This window comes from Cricetulus griseus, chromosome X (assembly GCF_003668045.3).
Source record: "Cricetulus griseus strain 17A/GY chromosome X, alternate assembly CriGri-PICRH-1.0, whole genome shotgun sequence".
NCBI lineage: Eukaryota > Metazoa > Chordata > Mammalia > Rodentia > Cricetidae > Cricetulus > Cricetulus griseus.
This window is the reverse complement of record NC_048604.1, coordinates 77,755,430-77,780,577: the sequence shown is the minus strand read 5'-3', so window position 1 is coordinate 77,780,577 and position 25,148 is coordinate 77,755,430. Positions and strand designations below refer to the sequence as shown.

The 25,148-nt window shown below is 36.1% G+C and overlaps 1 protein-coding gene across 1 annotated transcript in view; it reads right to left on the bottom strand.

The window, feature by feature from the left end:
* Positions 1–2,597: 2,597 nt before the first annotated feature.
* Positions 2,598–25,148, bottom strand: part of LOC100772705 (melanoma-associated antigen B2) — a 36,699-nt gene continuing 14,148 nt past the window's right edge. Inside the window, exon 2 of the mRNA XM_027432679.2 lies at positions 2,598–2,815. Within this exon, the coding sequence (XP_027288480.1) occupies positions 2,598–2,815 (218 nt within the window). The remainder of the gene's footprint in view (positions 2,816–25,148) is intronic.

The window sequence follows — 25,148 nt, the reverse complement described above, 5'->3', positions numbered from 1 at the left end:
AGCCTGATCACCTGAGTTTGATCTCCAGAACACATGCAGAAAGTTTTCCTTACTCTCTTTCTCTATCTATCTATCTATCTATCTATCTATCTATCTATCTATCTATCTACCTCTTGCTCTCTCTCTTTCCCTATAAATAAAAATTGGAAAATATTTCCAAGGTAAATGTCTGTGGTGATTAGGTAGGTGTTAGTAACAATGACATTTGCTTTTCTTTTTCATCATTCTAAATATATTCTAATAAGATGATTCATTATTTCCCTTTAATTTAGCAAGTTTTAGATGGTTTGTTACAATATCTTGATTCATACTTCCTCAACTTATTCAAATACTTGTGCTGTCTTAATATGAACCCATGATAAGACAGGTGTAGTTGCTACCTCAAATTCCTTTAGTGAAGAAGTAAAAAACTTGTTGTTGCAAGACACAGAAGAAGAAACTGGCCAAATTGAACACTTGTCTCTAGCTAATTCCATCATCTGTTTCTGTTGCAGACTATAGCATAACTTCTGCTTCAAAACACATTCACACTCAAGTTCTAGTTTTGCATAGATTTAGAGGATTTTGTTCTCATGTTAATATTGTTTTTCTTTACTTCTTTAATTACTCCATTGTTGATTTCAGTTATGGGAACAGAAGGCTAAGTTGGGCTGTCCTCTTCATGGCCATGTGAAAAACAATACATATGTGAATAATTTAAAATTAATTGTGTTATTCTACTCCTGGGCCTGGGGCTTCACTTGTAGTGTGGTTTATATATCCAGTAACACTCCACTTAAAACAAACAAACAAACAAACTGATTTTTCCTTTCCCAGCAGTTATGAATTTCAAATGGCTTCATGATTAAGGGTGAGACCTTTTGTTCAATTTCTATTCTCAGTTCTGGGATGTTTTCTCTGGTTTGAACCTGTGCAGGTATTGTGTGCACCTTCACAGCTCTATGAGTTCATATGTGTATCAGTCCTGTCTTGTCTGAAAGATGCTGTTTCCTTGGAATCATTCACCACCACTTTTTACTTTTTATTTATTTTCATGTCTTGCTGATTTTCTTTACTTTAGTTTGGCAGTTTGAATGAGAATAGCCTCCATAGGCTAATACACTTAAATGCTTGGTCCTCAGTAGAACTGTTTGGGAAGAATTAGAAGGTGTGGGCTTGTTGGAATAGGTGATCTTGTTGGAGGAGGTATGCCAATGGAGATAGGCTTTAAGATTTCAAAAGATCATATCAGACCCAATCTCTCTCACTTTGCCTGCCTCTGATTCAGGATGTAAGCTCTCAGTCCCATGCCTGCTTGCCTGGCTTTTTGGTTTTATATAGGTATATTTTATATTGCTGTTGCTTGAATAGTATTTGTTACATATTGTAGTTATCATCTTATTTTGTTTGACTAGGCCTTGTTTTTCCTATAGTGAGCTTGTTTACATCTGCTTTCTGAATTAATTTATATATTAAATATTTTCTTCATCAATTAGTTATGCATTCCTTTTGATGTTATTGGCATATATTAATTGTGTAGTGTATTTGGTTTCTTTGTTACATGTCTATACATTCTTACAGTGTATTTTGATCATATTATTTCGCTATGTTTCCCTCTTATATCTTAGATGACCTTCCCCATATCTTCTTTCACATAGCTAATAGCCCCATTTCTCTTTTAATAGTTTTTGGCTGTTATAAAAATTATAAATTAGAGACAACCGTTTTCAATTATATTGCTTGTCTATTTGTTGTTTATTTCCTTTCAGTTTTCAAAATATATTTATTTGTGATTTATTATTGTAAGAAGGCCTCCTCATTCATAAATGGAGACTAAAATTCCATACTATACTTCTTATTATTTCTTTACTTCACATTTTGTTCTCAAAAAGTAGAAAAATACAAAAATTCCACAAAATGTATACCACAAACAGATCAAGTTTGACTTGTGATTTTTTTCATATTTCTTTATTGAAATTTGTAATTTCACCCCAATCCTGCACCTCCATATCTGCCTCTCACCTCTGCAGCATCCCCTCATAAAGAATTCCCCAAAAGCCAATTAAAAACAAAACAAAACAAATGAGAAAACCTTGCTCCTCTCTCTTTCCAACACCTCTTCATTCATTCTAGTAGCATCAGGAGCTGTGCTGCATCACACAGTGTACCCTTTTGTCCAATCTATCCCACCCACAAAATGTTCATTGCAATGAGCCCTTGGTCTGCTTCACGGCCTCGGGCACATGATCATCATTGGTCCCTCAGCAAAACTCCTCTCAGGTATCCTGCAGTTGCCCAGAGTCATGGTGAACTTGTGGATACTGTTCCACAGAACCAGTCCCATCATACACTACAGCAGGTCATATATGGGGTAGAAGTTAGGGTGAGCAAACCCAAGGCCAAGGTTGTGGATCTGGGTGAAAGATGAGCTGGCAGGTGTGGGCCACAGGTATAGCCCCCATTGGGCTAGGGGCAAAGCCAGCCCTCCCAAGCCCATTTTGAGGGGTTGGGCCATCTCTCCTGCTTCACTTTATATCAAGGGGCAGGGCTAGCTATCCTAGGGCCAGTGAGGGACAGGTCAGGTCAGCACATCCCCTGTATTTCAACACACATGGTTCCTATGACCCCTGTTGGCAACGTGGGCCATGGACATCAGCACAGACCCAAGCTGCAGCAGGATCGTGGACCCAGACATGGCCCTTGGCAACTCTGGATGTCACCATGGCCACAGTAGCAGCAAAGGCCACCAAGATCACTGTGACCCAAGTGGCAGCAAGGTCCTTGGATACCAACATGGTCCCAGGTGGCTGTCCAGACCCGGGGCATCCACACAGCCCTTAGTGGTAACAGGAGCCATGAACATCAATCATCTTAGACCCTGGCCACTGCTGGGCCATAGACACAGACATGGCCTTAGGCAGCATCCCAAGGCCATATGTTACCATATCCCCAGGTGGTAGAGCAACTCACTCAGATTGGCATGGGCCCTGTTACAGTGTGGCCCTCAGACACTAACATGGTCCCAGGTGGTGGCTCAGACCATTTGCATTGACATGGCCTTCAGTGGTATCAGGAGCTGTGGATTTCAACACCAACCAGGTGGCAGAGCAGGCCACTCAGACAGGCATGGGCACACATCAGGGAGACCCTTGGAAACCAATGTGGCCCCCAGGTGGTAACCCATATCCCTGGCATCAGCATTGCCTTCAATGGTATCAGGTGATTTTTGTGTATTTCCTTAAGTTTGTTTGTTTGTTTGTTTGCTTTTTAATAACCACCATGGTAATCCCTATCTGATGAAAAGCTGGCAAGGATTTTCTGTTATTTAGTTATCTTTTCACTCTGCTAATTCTTTCTTTTGCTGTACCAAATTTTCATTTCATATGATTTCTATTTGTTTATTCTATTATTTCCAGGTATTTTAGAGTCTTATTCTGAAAGTCTTTTGCCTCCAGACATTTATTGAAATGCTTTCCATACGTGTTCCTTTAGCAGTTTCCACCTTTTGTGTTCAAAATGTGGCCCTTGCCAAGTTTAAAACTTCTGTTGTTGTTCTTCAAGAAGATTAGGATCCAGTTTCAGTCCTCTGCACATTTGGATAACTCACTTTCCCAACCCAGCTTGATTAATAAACTGGGTTTACAGCAATTGTGGCTAGAGTCAGGTGATGTCCCAATGACTTAAAAACAATTAAGAAATAATACTGTTACCATTGTTATGTGCCTTCATCTTTTTTATCCCTTACTTTCATAATTATTATCCTATATGAGTACTGCTTATGTACTTTCTCTAATATTCAATAAGAAACCCAATGTGATACATTAATGAACTCTGGGCTCTATGCAAGATGTTTATAATGTTATACTTTTAATATAATTATTCTATGACTTTGAAATGGAATTTCTCATAATGAAAATTTGCTATAAGGTCTCATCATATATTGATTTCAGGGTTTTGAAAGGCTTTGCCATTTATGCCAGCTTATGCTCACATACATTTCACCTTTTCTTATAGTAGTGATTCCAAGTGCACAACAGTTTATAATGTGGTGTCATCATTCTGATTTTTGTTACCATCTAATTTTCATTAATGCACTGCTCCACCACATGTGCTATGAATTTGCATAAGGTATCTGCTCTCTGTAAGATGTCTCTGCTGTTATTTTATCCAGGTTCTGTACCAATAACACTAGCTTGTGAAATTTATAGAGTAGTTTTCTGTCTGTTTGCATAATTTGGAAGGGTTTACATGGGTTGGTGATTCCTTTATTTGTTCACAGTTGATGGAGTGGGCACTGAAGCTATTTTGTCTACAATGTTTTGATAGTGCCTTGGTATGGAGTACTTTTTGAGAGTCTTTTGTGTAGTTAAATACATTTTTTAAACTGATAATTTTACCTTGTATTCAAACTTATAGGCATTATGTATAAACATATATATTATAAAATTTGGAGTGCCTTACCTTCCCTAGGGAGGCAAGGGGGGAAGGGGTAGGGAGTTGGTGGGGAGCGGGGTAGAAGGTTATAGAGAGGGAGCAGGGATTGACATGTGAAGCAGGCTTGTTTCTAATCTGAACTATTAAAAATAATTTCTTGGAAAAATTGTAGAGTATATGCACTACGGAGGGTACAATAATAAATCTAATTATCTTAGAATTGTCACTAGGTAGCCTCAATTTTTATCAGGAAAATCATGTTTGTTTAAAAATTACTTTGTCTGTTGGTAATTGTACCATACACATGACATTATTTACTTTCTATATGAGATGTATAATGTCTGTGTTTTCTCATTTTCTGTGATATTGCTGGGCATCAGCTTTATAAATTCACCTCTTAGGGAATAAAATATGGAAATTCTCAAATTACTTTGAGCTTATTAATTGAACTTTTTGTTTATTATTCATTATCTTGATGTGTTGATAATATTTATAGAATTATCTTATTAGTGTTTAATCTGTTCTGTATCTATTTGTTTTGTGTACTTTATGCTCTTAGTATCAGGTTTCTGCTTCTTTTATTTGCAGTTGACCTCTTAAAGATTTTCAAGTAACTGGCTTTCAATAGTGTTCTATACTACTGGATAATATCAATTTCCATTTATTTTCCATTTATTTAGATGTCTTAAAATCTTTTCTGTTATAAACTATTTGAATGTGTTAATTTTTCAGTTTTGAGATAGAGTCTCACTGTTTGACCCAGGCTGATTCCAGAGTAGCCAAATTGATCAGGACAACTTTGAATTCTAGATCCACATATAGCTCCCACCCAAGTGCTAGTATTCAGGGTTTGTGCCACTAATTCTGCCTGTAAATATGATTAGTAAGATAAATATTCTTGTGAGTGCCTCTTGGACTATTTATGTCAACAGTGCCACATAAATGGAGTTTTTAATTGGTCTAGATATTAAAAAGCCAGAGTCAGATATAGAGGGAAATGCTGAGTGATCAGAGAGAAGGAGTAATGCACCACCACACCTTACCTCCTTTTCGTCTCAGCAGACAAGAAAGCAAGTTCCTGTTACTCCCTGTTTATATCCTGTTTCTGCCCAACTGGCTCACTTCCTGTCTGTCTGTCTGTCTCCAGACCTCTATGGTTAGCTAGTGCCAACTCCGTTCTCTGACCTTCAGACAAGCTTTGTTTGTACAAGCAAGATATCACCTCAGTGCCAATTGAACTGTTTAAATGTTTTTTAATTGAATGCACTTTTCATAATTCCATATAATATTTTGAACATATTAATATGTTGCACAAATTCTGTGAATTTGCTTATGCAGGCGAATACTAGAGAGTATAAAATTTACTTTGTAAGAGCAGAAACAGAATTATTTAACAGATGCTTCAGACTTTTTGGCATTATTTGATGTATAATAGTCCACTTAACAATGATAGAAGAATAACAAATATAACTGCTAGTGACAGATGCCATTTTGTTTTAAAGTAATCAAAGAGTTTCCCATGAGGAAAAAAAATCACAAATAGTAGTAATTTTTATAGGAAAATATGATCTATATAAAATAGGCAAAACTATGGGTATTTTTCATTTTAGATTATTTCTAAATCATTTTTAGGTACACAGACAAACTGGGTGAGAAGTTCAAGGTCTCTGTAATTTGGCACATGTATAACATACAGTTTCTCTTGAGATGGAAATCTCCCATTAGTGTGCACACATTGTAATGAGCTAGTGATATGCCTATTAAAAGTCATCATTAATTATTCTATAGAGTCTTAAAATATTTGGTGTCTATTCAAAAGTGTAGTATCATACAATTAGATACAAGACTTTAAACTCACCAAAATATGATAGATAATATGCTATTTTCTCTGACTTTTTCAAATCCAAATGGATTAGACATTGTTGATATACTTTTGCCTGCATATATTATATATAGTTATTGTACTTACTGTATAGGGTTTTCCTTATATTAATTATAGGCTTCTTTTGTATTAGACAAAAAAGGGAATTGTGGTGATATATTGTTTATGATCAAATAAATCTTGCCTGGAGATGAGGATGCAAAGCCAGCCACACTGGACAGCCATTGAAGCTGGGCAGTGGTGGCACACATATTTAATTTCAGGACTCAGGAGACACAGACAGATAGATCTCTGTGAGTTTAAGGCCACACAGGGCTATGCAAAATTGATCCAGTCTAAAAGAGTAACAGAGCTCATGCCTTTAATCCCAGCACTAGAGGGATATAAGGAAGAAGCAATTAGTGGCAATTAGTCATGTTGAGGATAGGAAGAGATTTAGTTTCCAGTCACAGGGAAGACAGAATCTCTATTTCAGCCTTGGTAGACATAAGAGCTAGTGGTTGACTGTTTTGTTTATCTGATCTTCAGCTTAAACCACAATATCTGCCTCAGGGTTTTTTATTATTTGTGATACAATTCTAATAGGTGTTTTGTAATATCTTGTATCAATTTCCAAATACTTGATGTATGACATAATCTTACTTGACTTTCCACATTTAGAATTCACTAGTAAGACAATTTAGGACTATTGTTTTCTGTTTGGAAACATTACTTGGTTGCTTTGTAGATATAGACCTGTCTCTCTCTCTCTTATTATTATTAGATATAGAGAAATTTCAGTTTTCTGTCACTGCATATATTCATCTGGGTTATTTTCAAATAATTGGAATACTTGATTTATGTTACCAGATGTGTAGGCATAGAATTGTTTTAAATATTCTTCTACTGTACTTTTAATTTATATGGAAGCATTATTAATTCTCTTTGGTTTTAGATACTAGGAGTTTATATTCTTTCATGCGATCAGAAATTTCTTAACTTTGTTAACTGTGTAAAACAACTTCCTTTGGTTTCCATTTTTTTCTTTAACAGTGCTTTTAGTTTTCTTGATCTCTATTATACTGTTTAGCATTTGTTTTCCTCTACTTTGGCTTTTTTGTTCTCTTTCTAGTTCCCTAATACAGAAGTAAGGTGACTAGATTAACTATTCCTTGTTTTTAATATGGATATTCAGCGCTATGATTTTTCCTTCAAGCTTTCACTGCAACTCAAATATTTCTTTGAGCTTTGTTCTCATTTAGTTTACTTCAAAGTGTTTTTATTTTCATTTCTCTCTAGTCTCCTTGGGATCTATGGGTTCTTCAAAAATGTATTCATTAATATCCCAGCACTTTATACATACAATATTTTTTTAACCACCGTCATGTCTATCTCGACCAGCAAGAGAAACACGACCACGACTCTTCTTCAAGCAGTTTATTCAGGAACCTTGTACATCAGCTTCTCTCTCTCTCAGCCCCTGCAAGCCCTTAAGTAGATGCTCAGTGCCCAATCAGCTCATGCCATCTGGCAATCCCGGATAGGCCACAGAAGGAGGAAGCGCGCCAGATGCCTCAAGCACTTCCAAATAAGGCTTGATTACAGCTAAGCTCGGACTACCTGGCATCCAGCCAGGCGCCATCTTAGGGCTGTGGCTCTCCACAACCCACTTTTACTTTCTCTTATGTCTTCATAGTATACTTTATATGATTTCTATACCTTCAAATTTTACAATGTCTGTGAAATGCATAGAGTGTGGCCTATCCTTGTTGACATATATTCTACTCCGTGTAAGCTTGAAAATGTGTTTTTGTATTTTTTCATGTTAGGTATTTTATAAAAGTCCATTCAGTTTATGATAATTTTCTGTTCAACTATTTCCTTGCTGATGCTTCAACCTTTGGATCCATTAAGTCTTCGCCCAGATGATAAAATCTTAAATGATATGAGTGCATATTTTTGACCAGTAGTTTCCTTATAAGACTCATTTTAACCCTGTGCATATATATATATATATATATATATATATATATATATATATATATATATATATAATCATCCCTCAAGGAAGTAATGATTTTTATTATTATGTCTTCCCCATAAACCCTGTTAATTTTCCTTGATGTGAATTCTGCTTCTTCCTGAGGCAAATATTGTTCCACCAGCTTTCTTTTCCTTTATTTTTAAATGATGTACCATTTCTTATTTTTTAAATTTAATCAGTTTGCAAACTGGAGAGATGAATCCACTGATTAAGATACTGATTATCAAATACATATACTTTGCCACTGCTTTTATTTTGTATTCTCAACGTTTATTCCTTATTTGATATTAATGTTGTATGATTTTATTTCCCACACCTCTGAGAATAGCATTTATTCAATTTAATATTTTTAAATTAAAATATAATTATAACATTCTCCCCTTGTCCTATTCTCTTCCTCTTCCTTCAACCCTTCCCCCACATGTCTCTATCAAATTCATGGCCTCTTTGGCTTTAATTGTTGTTTTACACACACACACACACACACACACACACACACACACACACACACACACACAGAGAGAGAGAGAGAGAGAGAGAGAGAGAGAGAGAGAGAGAATATAACCTGTTGAGGCCCCATAATAGTGTGTGTGTGTGTGTGTGTGTGTGTGTGTGTGTGTGTGTGATCTCAGGGGCTGACTTCATTTAGTGCTTGCTCTAAATCTGAATTTAACACTATGATCAATTAATGCACTACCACTTCATGGGTCTTTGCAAGAATCTTATAGTAAGATATTCTGAGTATTTCTTTCTTGTTTTCCAATAATGCCATCATACATTTCCCAAGCTCATAAAGTATAAGCACTTAATATGTTAGTGCTCTTATGTTTAATGAATTATCTGGTAAATCACTCATAAATATAAAATGGAGCTTTGTAAAACCCCTATTCATTCTGTGATACATTTCCTTACTCTATGAAGACCTTGAACTTCGGATTTACATTTTTTACTTCTCTCTGAAGGAGTTCTTCCAACATTCCTTGCAAGACACAATTCCTGGCAACAAATTTCTGTATCCTTCTATGAAAAATTCTTTTTGCTTCATATAGAATTTTATGATGGTGGATATAATTTTTTAGCATTTTAGGTCTCAGCTTGACTTTTACTTTATTTCTGTGCCTTCATTATCCATCCATGTTTGCATGTTTTTCACTTTTTCCATTATAGTTCTTAACATATTAATCATATGTATTTTAAGTTGTTGGACTCATTGATAACTCTAAAATATTTTCTATTTCTGAATATACCACTAATGCTTATTCTGTTTTTCAGCATTTTATAATTCAATATAACCTGTAATGTTTTGTGAAATCCTGGCAAACTGTACTACTTACAAGGAAATAATTTAATTACATGTTTTGTGTGATGTTTTATGTTTTTCTAACTAGGATAAAGATGCCTTTGTGTTTAGAGTGGTGAAAAATGGTGGATACTGAAACTGTCTGTGGGATCTTTTTTGTCTGCTTTTTTCGAGATGTTCAATTCTGTCCATTTTAATCCTCTATTATTACATAGGAGCCCTCTTGATATGGTGGCAAGCTGTGAGATGAGGAAAAACATTCTATAATCCTATGATTAGATCTCAATGTCTTAGTCAACCTCTGCCACATGGTCACTTCATAAGGACTTTTTAACGTTTTCTACACTTTAGATGAAAAAGAAAGTCAAGAGGGCAAGCAATTTGATGTTTCATTTCCACTGCTTAGAAAGCTAGAGAAGTCTGGACATGATTGTTTTCTTTCTTCAAGATTTGTTAGGTCACATTGAAACTTGTATCACATACACTATATTAACAAGCTTCTCTTTAGGCAGAGTTTTCTCTCAAAAATGGGTTACTCTGAAAATATACCATATGAGATATTTTCTCTCTCTCTCAGTTTGAAATCAAAGGCATCTTTATCTAATAGTCAATCCACATTCTGATAACCAGTTAGATTCTTAAATTTAAAAGTCATAAAAGCATGGGATACTCTTTATTCTGGATACTACCAGGGTTCTTTAAATTTCAACATAGTGTACAATAAGACCCCAGCAGTCTTTCACACAGTTTATTTTTTTATCCTGATACTATCTCCAGCTATGGCTTCTGTCTGTAGTTTTATATAGTGGATTGTGATTATCTTGACTTTCCCGATGTTTCTTTAGGTTTTAGAATCCTCCATTCTCTAAATGATCTATGAAAATTGGTGATTTTAAGTTTTGTCAATTATTTTATTGTAAGGAATACTGGGGTGACAAAATCCAATCTTTTCATGTTAGACTAAAAACTAGAATAACAAATTCCCTGTATTTGTTGCCAGAATTTATTGTCTTTTGTCTATTGGATAAAGTGTAGTAGGATAACTCAAGATCTTTCTAAGATATCCTCCCTCTCTTCCTCCTTCTCTCTCCCTCTCTTCCTCCCTTCCTTGCTACCTCCCTTCCACCCCCCTCTCTGCACCTCTCTATCTATGTTTGTCCAGCACTGGGAATACAAATATATATCTTTGTATCATTATGGCTGATTTTTAGGAATTCAGAACCTCATGCTTCTGAAGCAAGTAACTTCACTGTTTTCCCTCTCTCCCTAGCCTTTGTTTCTGATTCACTCATAACACTTCCTCTGTTTTAAATAGATTTCAAAATTACATGCTTCATCTTCCTTTCCACAAACTGCACAAAAATATGGCACCTTTCTTCCACAAGTGAAGCAAGGCAAAGAATTAATTAATAGCCTCTTGTTTTGTTATATAATATGGATTATAAGAGGAATTTCATCTTATTTTTTCAATACTCAATTATCAGAGTAACAACTCATCAAATTTCTCATAGTATTTTCCTACAAATCTAACCAATAACCTTACTCACACTTAAAGTAGAAGGCATAAGGTATGACCACCAAGAGGTTAGCATCCTTGGGGAGCCATGAGATATATCCTGCTGTTATCTATCTTCTAGGTCCCATTGCCTGTGTCCTTACCTTATACAAAATATATTCACCTCTCAAAATTCTTCCAATCCATATTCACATTACCACATCAGCTAAAAATTTGGATTTCATTATCAAACAGCAACCAGCTGATAATGATACTCTTGGTGAATTTGTCATAAATCTACTAGGCAAGTTACATATTTGAATATTGATCTGAGAAACAAAGAAAGCACCTATCCCATAGTCAGTGTATATCTAAGGTACTGGCCATGTGCATGCTTAGATACTGTTGTACTTTGGTTTACTTTTGCTGTGATAAAACACTATGATCAAAAAGAAAATGAGGAGGAAAGAGTTTATTTCAGCTTATAGGTTACAGTCTTATCATCAGGAGAAGCCAAGGCAGCAAATCAAGGCAGGAACCTAGAATCAGGAACTGAAGCAGAGACCAGAGAGGAATACTGCTTACTTTCTTGTTAACATGACTTGCTTTCTTATACAACTCGGGACCATCTGTCTAATGTGGCAATACCCACAGTGGGTACATCCCTGCCATATCAATTATCCATCAAGAAAATGCTTCTCGATGGGCGGTGTTGGTGGACGCCTTTAATCCCAGCACTCGGGAGGCAGAGGCAGGCGGATCTCTGTGAGTTCGAGACCAGCCTGGTCTACAAGAGCTAGTTCCAGGTCAGCCTCCAAAGCCACAGAGAAACCCTGTCTCAACAAAAATGCTTCTCTAGACTTTCCCACAGACTAATCTGGTAGAGACAATTTCTCAGTTGATGTTTTCTGTTACCAGGTGTGTCAAGTTGATAACCATGATTAGCCATCACAGATACATACAGACATTATTGGAGTCACAAAAATATTACTAGATAAAAGCATATCTAATATTTTGATTAATAACATAATCAGTTTCTTTATATTTCAAAACTTAAAGTTAACTATTTTGTCTACTGGCATCATTCTAAGGGTTTCAGGTTCTACCATCTCTGTTATGCTTGAAAAAAAAAAGAAACATAGGAAGAGTTTGCAGTTAAGTAAGTGATTAAATGCTGTGTGTAAGTACCTGGAACTTTAGACTTGTGTCCTCAAGCAAAATGTTTCTCTTGGAGTAAATAAGGTTTGACAGTAACAACAAAGAGTCATGCTGCATTCTCAGTTTTATTTCCCCAACTCTGAAACACATTATTCGATTTCCTGGTGCCAACTGCACATCAACAACATGGAAAACTATTACAAGTGTCCACAAAGACATGTCTCAGGAAATCTGCACTTATATTTTCCCTGTGTAGACTTCCACCTTCTGACAAATTCTTCACATTGTTTTCTCTGAACTCCCATGACAATCCACAAACTTCCAACTGCTAAGTAATACTTTCCAAAAACAATCAGTTAATGCTTAAAGGAAAAAAACATGTACAGTATACATTTCAGTTGACTGATTTTTCCTGTTTAAACTCCCATTATGAAATCAATCCCCCCCAACATGACAGTTCAGCCTTTTGAAAGTACATAGGTCATATGTGTTGAGGACACATGTATAAGAGTAGTGCTTCCAAAGGAAAAATGTCCTGCAGTGGTATGCAACTTACAAGATTTTATTTCTCCTAAATTTTTGAGTAGGCAAGGAAATACCTAATATTTAACCTTAGAAATCTTTTTTTCCCAAATAGAATGACCTTCTAGAAAATAAAAGATTTGAATGCCTTTCCCTTTGTTTATGTACATTTCTTGTGCTCAATAAATTTTATTGATGCACCATTATTTAATTTTTCTAATGAAGAACTTCTATGCCATATTAGTCTGGAGTATAAAATAAGAGGGACAAATTCCCAATTTATTTTAAATGCATAGCAGTCACCATAGCAATTGTGTAATTCATGTCATAATTCTTAAAAGCTTTATTTTGAGGCTACTTAAACAGTTTATTAAGGGGAGAATATAATTTAGAAATGGATAATATGTGAGAAAAGGAGGGTGAGAGGCAGGAGAATTGCCTTGGGGGCTAAAAGAGCATACTGCTATTGCAGAGGACTGGAGTTTTGTTCACAACACACACCTCAGATAGTTTATAATTGTAACTCCAGCTCCTGGGGACCCTACATTCTTCTGGACTTCATGGGTGATACACTCAAGTGCACATACCCAAACATATATACATATGCATTTACATATATTTTAAAATAAAAATAATACCTTTGAACAAAAGAGAATGACAAGAAGGGAAAGAGAAATGACCAGAAGGAACAAGGAAATAAAGAATAAAAGAAGGAACAGAGGAAGGAAGGGTAGCAAAAAAGAAATTCTTTAGGTTGTTTATCACGGATAAAAACAATAGTGCACTCTGTTCCCTTGTGGTCAATATTCTGTAACGTGTAAAGAATTCTGTAACGTGTAAAGCTGACTACACTGTGCAACTAGAATGTAAACAGCCATCTTGCAACTTCAGTAACAGTGGGGTATATTACACAGGGCCCTGAAATATGGTATAATGATAAAAAGAGCACCAATCCTGGTTTTAACCCAGGCTTGGACTCTTTTAATATTCTTACAGAGAGATCTTCATTAGAGATATATAAACATGTCTTAGACTTTAATAAAAAAAAAACATTTTGACCTTTTATTCTTTGTAGTTTCAGTATGATCTTTTGATCTCCTCAGTAACTCAAAGTTGATGTGATCAATGTTGAGCACATTTGAGACTCCCTGGTACATTTTCCTATACTATCAAATTTCTGGTACTGAAGTTCCTGAGTTTCTTATAGATGAAATGCATTATTTTAAACCGTGCCTGCATAACATTAAGAAATTCTCAACTGCCTTCTTTCAATAGTGATGTTGCCTTGTATGGAGTATGATTTCAGGAGATTTATCTGAACACTGGGTTTTGGCAGTCTCTGTCATCACTTTTATCTGCATCACTTGTGAATTCAGCATTCTGAAAACAACAGAAAGGCATACTATTTTCAAAATACCTTAAGGCAAGGTAAATTACTACTCTTACATGTCATTAGCACTCTATTGGATGACTGAATTTTAATATAAATTTGTCTTTGTAATTTTTTATTTAGAAACAACCTTATTTTACAGATCAATGCCAGTTCCCGCTCCCTCCCATCCTCCCATGCCCCCCACCGATTCCCCCATCCCACTCCCCATCCACTCCCCAGGGAGGGTGAGGCCTTACATGGGGGATCATCAAAGTCTGTCATATCATTTGGTGGAGTGCCTAGGCCCTTTCCTGTGTATCTAGGCTGAGAGAGTATCCCTCCACTGGGAATGGGCTCTCAAAGTCCATTTGTGCACTAGGGACAAATACTGGTTCCACTGTCAGAGGTCCCATATACTGTCCAGGCCTCCTAACTGACACCCACATTCAGAGGGCTTGGTTAGATCCAATGCTGGTTCCCCAGTTTTACGACTGGGGTCCATGTGCTCCCACTTGGTCAAGACAGCTGTTTCTGTGGGTTTCCCCAGCAAGGTCTTGACCCCTTTGCTCATCCCTCCTCCCTCTCTACAAACCTATAATGGCGCCCTATATTAAGCTATCTCTTTTCTTGCTCTCCTCTATTCTTTCCTGGACTCATGTGTATCTTCATAATGGAATTCTTAACTTTATATCTAAGCAAAATGCACAAAACAGAAGAAATATTTCTTTTTATTTGTCAAGTGATCAAATTTACTGATAATAGTTAACACTCAGTAGTTCATTCATATAGATCTGTATTACACATTTTGGCATCTCCTGCAGCACATACCATAGACTAAGTCATGCTATGTTAACTGTAAGCAGAGCAATATCTGGGAGAGACTGTCAGCCCAATGATTGAAATAGAAAAATCATTTTCCTATGTGCTTTTTTAGAGCCAATAAAATATCTTTAATACATACAGAAGCTTCTTTACTGTGTAATTTTGTCTAATTTCATAGACACAGCTTGATTTTTAAGTTTCAATGTTAAGGTAAGATAAAAATAAATTGAAACACATTTGTAGATACTCATTAACTCTGTAGTTACATTTGGCTTTCACAATAATGGCAGGTGATCACATTATGAGAGATATAGTAGTTAGGCAAAATGAAACTGAAATGTATGAGGACTTGTTCCTTTTCCTCCCAGCTTTCCAAGAGAATTTGGACAGAGTTTGCTCATTTGTTTCCTATTTAGTGTAAAAATGGTAATAAATGATTGCTTTCATTACAAGTGATTTAAAATGTGTAAAAACCAAATGCATTTTTGTGTAAATTCCATCTTGCTGTTTTAATCCTCATATCATAGCATATATGGAAAATATCCACCTTTTCTCATGTTGTATATAGTTTACAGATGCTTGGTTTCTTGTGTTTTGGGGAAGAAATTGGCATTCAGGTTCAGAATTAGCTTCAGTAATATAAACAAAAATTCACTTTCTGGACTTGAAGATCTTTTCTTGAGATTTCCCTGTCAGGTAGTGCTTCTGTAATGCTCAAATATTCTTAAACTAAACTGTTAACACTTTCACGAATCTGAAAAATGATTGTTAGATTGGATGATCTGGGAAGTGTGGAGAATAACATATCCTTACAGCAGTCAGTATCTGAGAGATAACTAGAAAATCTATCTTTCATTGCAGGGACATAAGAACCCTCTTTTGACAAAGTCTTGGTACTGTCTCAGTAACCTGTAAAGACAGATGCCTGGAATCTTTCTGGGCTGAATGCAGGGACAAAGATATGATCATTCTTTGATTCTGAAGTTTGTGATTTTCTTAGTCCTCTGCCATGTGGATGTTTTATTGCTTTTTGATGAAAGGCTTTAATAGTTTCATTGAACCTTTGAACAACTGTATCCTTAACGGAGAATGGGTCAGGATATTAGTCTAGATGTGGAGTAGGGAGCAAGTGGCAAGAGGCAAAACTTCAGGGTGGATGATGGGGTGTCAGAGGAAAAAAAAAATATTGATCTATTTCTTTCTCTACTGTCCAGAGTCTGTCTCTCTGTGTTCCATGGCCTGAAAAGATTGACTGACATTACACAGTGATTATCTGAGCTGGATAATTTGGACAATGATCTTCTTAAGTTATTGTTAACATTGCATCATCTACTTCAAGTACCTGGTTATGTAACTCAGAAATATAGAAGAATAATATGTAATCTTTAAAGTTATTAAGAAATTGAATTTGTAAGTGATTTTGCATTTACATAAATATTTTGCAAGGGTCAAGAGTTTCATGAAAAGTAATGTTACTATCATGCTTTTATTTCATTCTTTAAATACCATGCAATGTTATTGAAAATTTATGATTCTCACCTGTTCAAAAACTAATTTGTAGATGTTTAGTCATGTAACCTATGGAGTCATTGTGCCTCAACCATTTACACTTTTCTGCTTTTAAATCTATGATATTATGTGCTTTTTCGGGTTCCTTTACTGAAGCATTATTAAGGCAGTGTTCAATGGCACTGCAGGAAGAAAGAAGGTTAGAGGTTTAAGACATTTAGTTTATAATATTGTCATTCTTGTATCTTCTTTCACCAGCTAAAGAGTAAGCCTAACTTGAGGGCATGCCCTTTTCTTCCACATTGAAACTAAGAATTAAGGTATATGAAATAGCCATATGTAAATCTAGTACTTTATATTCTAATTTAAAAACTATGTATGTTTAATGGCATTTGAATGGAGGTACCCTGTATTGGGGGATAATGCTGCTTCCGAAAGCAGTAGGTTAATTAGCAAAACTTCCAGTGCCAGATGTAGCATACCTCCTTAAAGTTGTTGGTTAGAGAGGTCAAGAAACTCCCAAGCAATGCAGACCGTTGTCACTGTTCTTTGTGAACTGAATAGCAAAATTCAATTGCTAGAGACACCACACAATTTGATTGTGCTATATAGATAAACTAAGCTGGGACCAAGCTAGTAACTTTCTCCTTGATGGGTAGCCAGAAGATGGTATGCAGGCTGCTAAGAGAGAAAAGTAATTCATAGTACTACCAAATTCTGGACTCTGTGTGCTACAATATTAACCTGCCAGGCAAAGTATGTAATGTAAAAGTGCAATCATGAACACACAGAAGTTGTGTCTAACTGCATAAAACCTGTGAAAAAATATGACATGAGTGTAGAAGGGGAATCATTTGGGAAGAGGAAAGATATCAGCAGGAATGAGATGACAATAAAGAATGTTAATGGGGTGAATATAATCACAGTACATTGCATACATGTTTGAAGTTTTCAAAAATAAACAATACACTATCAATAATTTATGAGGATCTGAAGCAATTGCATCACTCATACATTACTTGTTGGTAGATAAAATGGTCCAGGGTCTAAGAAAACAAATTTAAAAGGTTTTATAAAATTAAACCCACATTTTTATACGATCAATTGAGTTTGTCCTGGGTTTTTCACTATAATGAAATCACATATCTTTGTAAGCAAATGAGCCCATTTGTTGAATTAACTTTCCTTGTATAGATATAAAAAAAATGTCTGTTCACCCAAAATCACGAACCAATGACACATCAAAGAAATGTTTCCATGAAAGTCAGTTTGTTAAACCAGAGGTGTGTGTGTGTGTGTGTGTGTGTGTGTGTGTGTGTGTGTGTGTGTGTGTGTGTGTGTGTGTGTGTGTGTGTGTTTTCATTTTGGCTCACTTATATAGTGTTTATGACTCAAAGACAACTTCATTGCTGCAAAATCACATGCCATCATGGATAATGGCACCATGGAAGTTGCATCATGGATCTTTCTTCAGTTAACCTTCTACTTCCTATGTACTGTAGTGTCTCCCAATAATACCTGTAGTTTGGGGAGGACAGGAAGGAATAATAGCTGGAATGCCAGGTGATGGTACTGTGACTCCTCAGTCTTCTAATAGGTGTCAATAACTCCATGACCATTAGCATGTATTTTGGGTAGCTTGGAATGTTAGGTCCACCATGGCGGATGGCTAAAAGACAGCTCGAAGTGTCAGCATAGAGATCTTATAGGGCAGCGTAAGAGGAGTGTCTAGGGGTACACGCAGGCTCAGGATTGGTGTGCCTCCAGGCTTGGAGGATTTGTCCTGTGTTGATTGGTCAACTGGTTGTTATGGCCCATAGGCCCTCCCAGGGTGGTTGCTATGCTCTGTAAGTCATTGCTGTGCACTTGTCTGTAAAGCACACCAAGAGCCTTAAAGCATAGCATCAGAAGGAACTCCCTTGCATGGGGGTGTCAGTATCTCTTACTCCCAGATGAGGATGCTGGAGAGACTGCAATTCCATGATTGGAATTACAAAAAAAAATGGGGAAATGAAGGGAACAGCTCCTTATTTCGGCAGCCATAACAGCCGAACTCGTGCTTGTCTGAACCTTGTCTTAGTCACTAGGAGGTCAGCCTGCCTCGTGGCAAGGAACCAATCAGAAGTTAGCTGGTGATGCTATGCTTTACGACTGAGTGACTTCTAAACAGTAAAACATTTTTTTTAAGTTCTGGTAAATCATAATTACAATCTTGAGTCACTGGCACTGGCAGATTTGGTATATGGCAAGAGTCCACTTCTTGGCTTATAGGCAAACATCTTTCCTGGTGTCCTCATATAGATGAACAAGATGCTTTTCTACAGACACTATTCCCTTTCACTATAGTTTCTTTATTAAGTTAATAAACTTCCAGTAATTGTACCCCTAAATATCCTACTTTGAATATTCATAATGTTTTGTGATCATAAGTTTTAAACATGTGTATTATATTGGTGTCACACAACATTGAAAAAATAAAAAACATTTTTGAGTCATTGCATACATTTTTACCCATGTAGCATAAATATTTTGGATAGTTTTCTCTATTGGTTTCTAGTATTTTAGTAAGATATTAATGAGGCTATAGAAATTCATATGCATATATATGTGCACATATACACATATATAAGCCTGTGTATGTCCCACAGTGTTTGCATCAATGTTTTTACTCTAATCTTTTAAATGTTGCTTGGCTCAACTAAGCCACTAACCTTTTCATCTACAATGGTGACCTGCCTGTCAGATGTCCTACTGTGATGGTGTCACAAAGCTTGTGGGAGTAACCAAGCAATATCTGATTGGATTTAAGACCTACTCCACAAGATGAAAACTTCTTGGGTGACACTGCTTGGATGGTCAAGAACCTAAAGCTAGTTAGGCCAGGGACTTGGTAAAAAAACAAATACTATTGTTCTGCTAAAGGAAAACAGCAATGAAATGACTCCTGATGACATTCTGCTATGCCTATACATTAGAGCCTTGCTCAGCCATCATGAGAGAAAATTCCTCCTACATTAAATAAGAACAAATACAGAGACCCACAACTGGACCATGTGTGGATAATTAGGGACCTTAAAACACTCAGTCCTAAATGAGATGTTTCCATCAAATCTTTCCCCTCAGAGTGTGAGAGACAGAGGGCTTGGAGCACACCAAATAAACAAGGCCATCTAAACACAGAAGGACTGATGCACATAAGAACTGACACTGAGACAGCATGCATAGGTCCTGCATGGATCTGCACCAGAGGGAGTCCCAGTGCTCAGAGGAGAAGTAGACATATGCACCCATCCCTAACTCAGTCGCTGGCTCCAACTGATAACTACTTGCAAATGAAAAATTACTTTTCTCCATACAAACCACTTTTAAGGCCAGGCTCCATGCCCAGTACATGGATAACACAAAACAAACCCTATGGCATCTTTGGAGATTCTTTGTCACATAATGATTGTCATGGCACCCCCCTTTTTAACTTTATACATCCTCTGTATATCAGTCATGGCTTCTGACTTTTCTATGGGATTCCTGTGGGTGACAACACAATTCTCCCGACATGTGTATGTGTTTTCTACTTTTTCTTTGGATCTTTTTCTTCTGTTTGTTTTTTCTATTTAAATTTGTTGTTTTTATGTTATTTTATTTTATTATTCCTTAATGCCTGTTTGCTTTCTTAGTAGAGACAGAAAGAGTATGGATTTGTATGGGAGGGTTGGGGCAAAAGATCTTGGAGTTGGGCAAAGAGAAATCATAATTAGGAAAATTGTATGAAAAAATCTGTCTTCAATAAAATAAAAACAGAGAAAAATTATTCTTAATATGAGCAAAATAGTCATCTGAGAAAATAAAAATCATTTTGCTTTGCTTAGAGTTTGAAAGCATTTGCAATTCATTATTGAAATGGTAAATTTAGATTATTAATAAGAAAAGGATGTAAAACACAGTAAAATTATTTTTATGTGCACAGGATAAATTCCAATGTCCTGAGGATTAGGCAGCCACAGAGAATGATTCCTGAGGGGCTGAAAACAAGCAAGGCTTATCATTGCCCCAGCTTGGTGTGCTGAACTCAATATAAATATGATCAAGACTAAATTCATAGTGTGTGCCATTGAATCAAATCACCAGCCATGCAAAGAAGTAGAAAAACATGTCCAATAGGAAAAATTAAAAATACACATAAAACATCACAGTTTATTACTTAAGTAGACATGATTATTATTTGTTAATTAAAATAAAAATTTTAATTCCCCAGATCTGCAGGACCTGATGGAACAAAGCTGTGTTCCAAGCTACTCAGGAGTCTCACAAATTGAATTACATCAGTACTACAGAGCTATTTCAATGCCAGCTTGAATGACTTAGAAAAACCCTGTCTCAAAATGACAATAAAAGTGGGGGTTGGACCTGACCATGTGAGAAGTCTTAGGGACAATATCTGGGACTCCAAAACAAAATCAATACATCTCAACTGATCAAAATGATGAACAAAGACTTAAATGAGATATTGTAACTCTATATGTTAAAAAAGAGGAAAATATTAAAAAGATTGGTAAGAAATAACACAAATGCATTAAAGGCAGTGCAGACAATGTCAGATTTATAAATACATACTGGAGCATTAAATATGGCAAAAGAAAAAGAATTGCTGAAGCCATGGAGTTTCAAAAATACCAACATATTTGTAATATTTTTATGTATAAAAAAAACCTGAGAATCAACTTTGTAAAACTATTCAACATAATGTTACTTTTATTCAGTACTTGGAGCTTTGATAAATTAACTGAGAATTGTATAAATTTGAAAATTATATTTTCAGCATATTTTATAATTATTTGGCTATAAGTACATATGTAGCACTAGTAATAACATACCATTTAGTAATTAAAATGTTTAATCATGGCCAATGGCAGAAATAGCAGCTGTACATTGGATAAAGTAATTGTTTGCTAATGCAGGAGACAAAATCTGAAATATGAATACCTTACCATAGAAGTTTATTTCTTCAGAAAACCTGGCCCAACTGAGGATGTGGCACAGTTATAAAGCCTTGTCTTGTACTATATTCTGGATATTATCATCAGCACCATCAGACAGAGTAGAAGGAAATGAATAATAGATGAACAATTACAATTTATTATAAATATAAACCATTCCTTATATGGTATGATTCCTGTGAATAACAGATTCTCCCTTTACAGTCTTTAGTGATTTTGAGAGCCCACTCAGGTGGTGACTGTTGTGTAGAATGGGAACACATCAAGTCTTCAACAAGGACTCAGCTTCTGAACTAAAAGCTCTTTCTGTACTTATCTTTGCAATAAATTTTTAATCAGTAGGATGAAATTTGCTCCTTTTTATTTGTACCTAGTGAAAACTCTTAAAATATAAATTCTGCAGAATTCAGCATGATGGAATGTGCAGTATCCATAGATGTATAGATGTCATTATTTATAAGACAAAACAGGATTTTCCTGTGAGCTCAGTAATTTGCTATTCTTTCCTCATTTCCTGCATATAAACATGGCTTTGACTATCCACAAATAAGATAAGCTCAGTCATTTGTGTATTTGTTTAAGGACAAGGCTCAAACAAATCTACCATGAAAACTCTGCTGAAAATACATGGTGATTGGTAAATTTTACATCACAAAAGCAAGTATATTCTCATCCAAATAAGATTCTGTTTCCCCACTCAGTTGGATGTTATTTTTCAGAATCATTTGGATTGTATAGCTCAAAGTGAACTCTTAGGTAGAAGGATCTTGTGGTACTTTTAAAATATTTTTGAGATTATAATCTTTTTCTCTAATTGCTACTGCAAGCATATAAGTATCTGTATATATGTGTCTTTTTATACATATATTTCTAAATGTAACCTTCTCAGTACATATGTTACTTGTGTTACATTTTCAGGACTGATGGCTTATCACTGAACAAACAATTGGTATGTTCTTCCTTATGGAAGACCTCTTTTCCTTCTTCCAGTTTTCTTCAGTTGTCTACAGTTCCTTCTCTGGGGTTGAGGCCTCATGGGATTTTCCCTGTCTTTTTGGCATATCCATGTTGTCATCTTTGTTTAGGTCACATTTGAATTTTTGTGTTGGTGAGAATTTATGAGTATGGTTTCTGATATTATTTGGAGACACAAGCTCACAATAAACTCTCTGTTTCACTGGACCTCACAGTCTTTCCATCCACTCTTCTGCAATGTTCCCTGAGCCTTAGGGATATGAGTGTTATTTAGATGTACTCACTGGTACTGTGCTCAACAACTCTGCATTTTGATTGGTTGTAGTTTTCTGTGTTAGTTTTCATCTGTTGCAAAGAGAAGTTTCTGTGAAGAGTAAACTTATCTGTGGCTATATGGACAAGTATTTATAAATTGTTAGGAATTGTGATTGTTTACTAAATTGGAGAGTATCGATTTCTCCTTCAATAACCATGACTTGATGAGCACTGAGTAGCTAGCTATGTTTCTAGTATTAGACATGTTTTCACTCTTGGGGAACAGGACATATCCAGTTGGAGAGCTGTTGTTTTCTGCCCAAATATTCATGCCACTATTGCAACCTTAAGGTTATTGAACCACTGATGCATTTCATGAACATTGTATCTAGGTGGGAATTTTAGTTGCTTATCTCCTTTGGAAGTTTGTATGATACCTTCTGAGACCATGAAAGCTAGTCTTCCAGGAGGGTTCATTCATGTCAGTTCCAGCTCAGAGGACTGGGGTCTGTTTCTGAAGTTCATGGTGTCTTTAGCAATAGGGACATAAATTCTTTGTGGTGGTAGTTTTCCTTGTCAACTTGACTTGATCACTAGAGAGATGTACTTTTGTATGTGTCTGTGAGGATTTTTTTAAAAAAAAAGTTTTAATAGAGAAGTCACCTCTCGAATGTCAGTGGCACTATCACATGAGTTGTGGTCCTAATTTTAAATTGTTAGTGAAGGAAGAAGCCATCTGGGCACTAGCACTCATGTCTATGCTTCATGACTGCAGATGAAATGTGACCAAAGACTTCGTACTCTAATTGCCATATATTTTCTATGATAATATACTGTGCATTAGTATCTAATTTCTATTTAAAATACTTGACAAAAACAATGCAAAAAATAGAGACAAAAACATTTATTTTGGTGTCCCACGCGATAGTCTCGCCGGCAAGAACCACACAGGACATTCGGATCCTTCTGCAATAAAGGTTTAATGCGTCTTGAGAGGAGAGCATAAGCTTACCAGAGCGGAGACCCCGAGCCAAGAATCCCGTCCCCTAATAAAGGCTGGCAACCGCCGCCTCGGACGTGTCACCCCATGATTGGCTGTAGCTCATTGGGCCATATGACGCCACGGAATAGGCAGAGATCAAGGAATGGAAAATTACCCAGCGCCTGCGCAATAATCTTGTTTACATTCGGTGCCTGCCGGATGCAGGCGCCATCTTGTAATGGAGAATGCAGGGACGGCTCCCTACATTTTGGCTCACAGTTTGTGGGTATAATCCATCCTGGCATGGAATGCATGACAGAAGGAAAATGAGGTGTCTGGCCACATTGTATTCACCATCAGGAAGCAGAGAGAGAAGAAAGCAGTGTTCTACTTGTTTCTCCTTTTTATTTATTCTGGACACAACCTGTGGAATGGTGCCAAACATACTTGTACTTAAACTTGGTTTCTAATGTGGCTGTGTTGAGAGGTTGGAATTTAAGAGTTGGAAACTAGTGTTTTATGTTAGGTTATGGCATCTGAACCCTCACAAATTGCAAAATTCTATCAAATCTGTGGTTGGATGAGTTCTTGTGAGACTTGGCTGTGAAAAAACAAAGCTACTCTTTGCCAGGTACCCATTGATATGGTATCATTTCCCCTGTGCTGCTATGTCAAATTGTGATACAGTCTGTACATTGTAGATTGGCGGTTGATAACCGGCTATTTGGAGAATTATAAACCAAATAAGTCTCTTTTCTTTAAAAACCTAACATAGAATACTGAGATTTATTCAGTGGTGTATGCCTTTAAGGCCAGCACTTACTTATGAAACAGAGACAGTGGATATTTATATGTCCAAAGCCGTCTTCACAGTGAGTTCCAGGCCAGCCAAGGCTACATAGTGAAACACTGTCTTAAGAAAAACAAACAAACAAAAAGTAACAGGTCTTGCATTTTTAACAGCAAGCTAAAATAAACAAAAGCTGTTATAATTTTTATATGACCTTAAATATATTTTGCAGTTGTGTGAAGAAGCTCTGCTACTGGTTAGGAGGAAAGAAATTGTTGGGTTTTTTGTTTGTTTTTATATTTAATTCTTTTGAAAGAAAGGCAATAACCAACCACTTTACTTATTTTTCCTTTTCTTATTTTTAAAGATTTATTTATTTATTTATTATGTATACGGTGTTCTGTCTGCATGTATATCGCACACCAGAAGAAGGCACCAGATCTCATTACAGATGGTTGTGAGTCACCATGTCGTTGCTGGGAATAGAACTCAGGACCTATAGAAGAGCAGGCAGTGCTCCTAACCTCTGAGCCATCTCTCCAGCCCTTTATATTTAATTCTAAGTTATATAATACATTTAATGTTGTCTTAGTCACTGTTCTACTGCTGTGGAAAGACATCATCACCAAGGCAACTCTTACTAATGAAAGCATTTT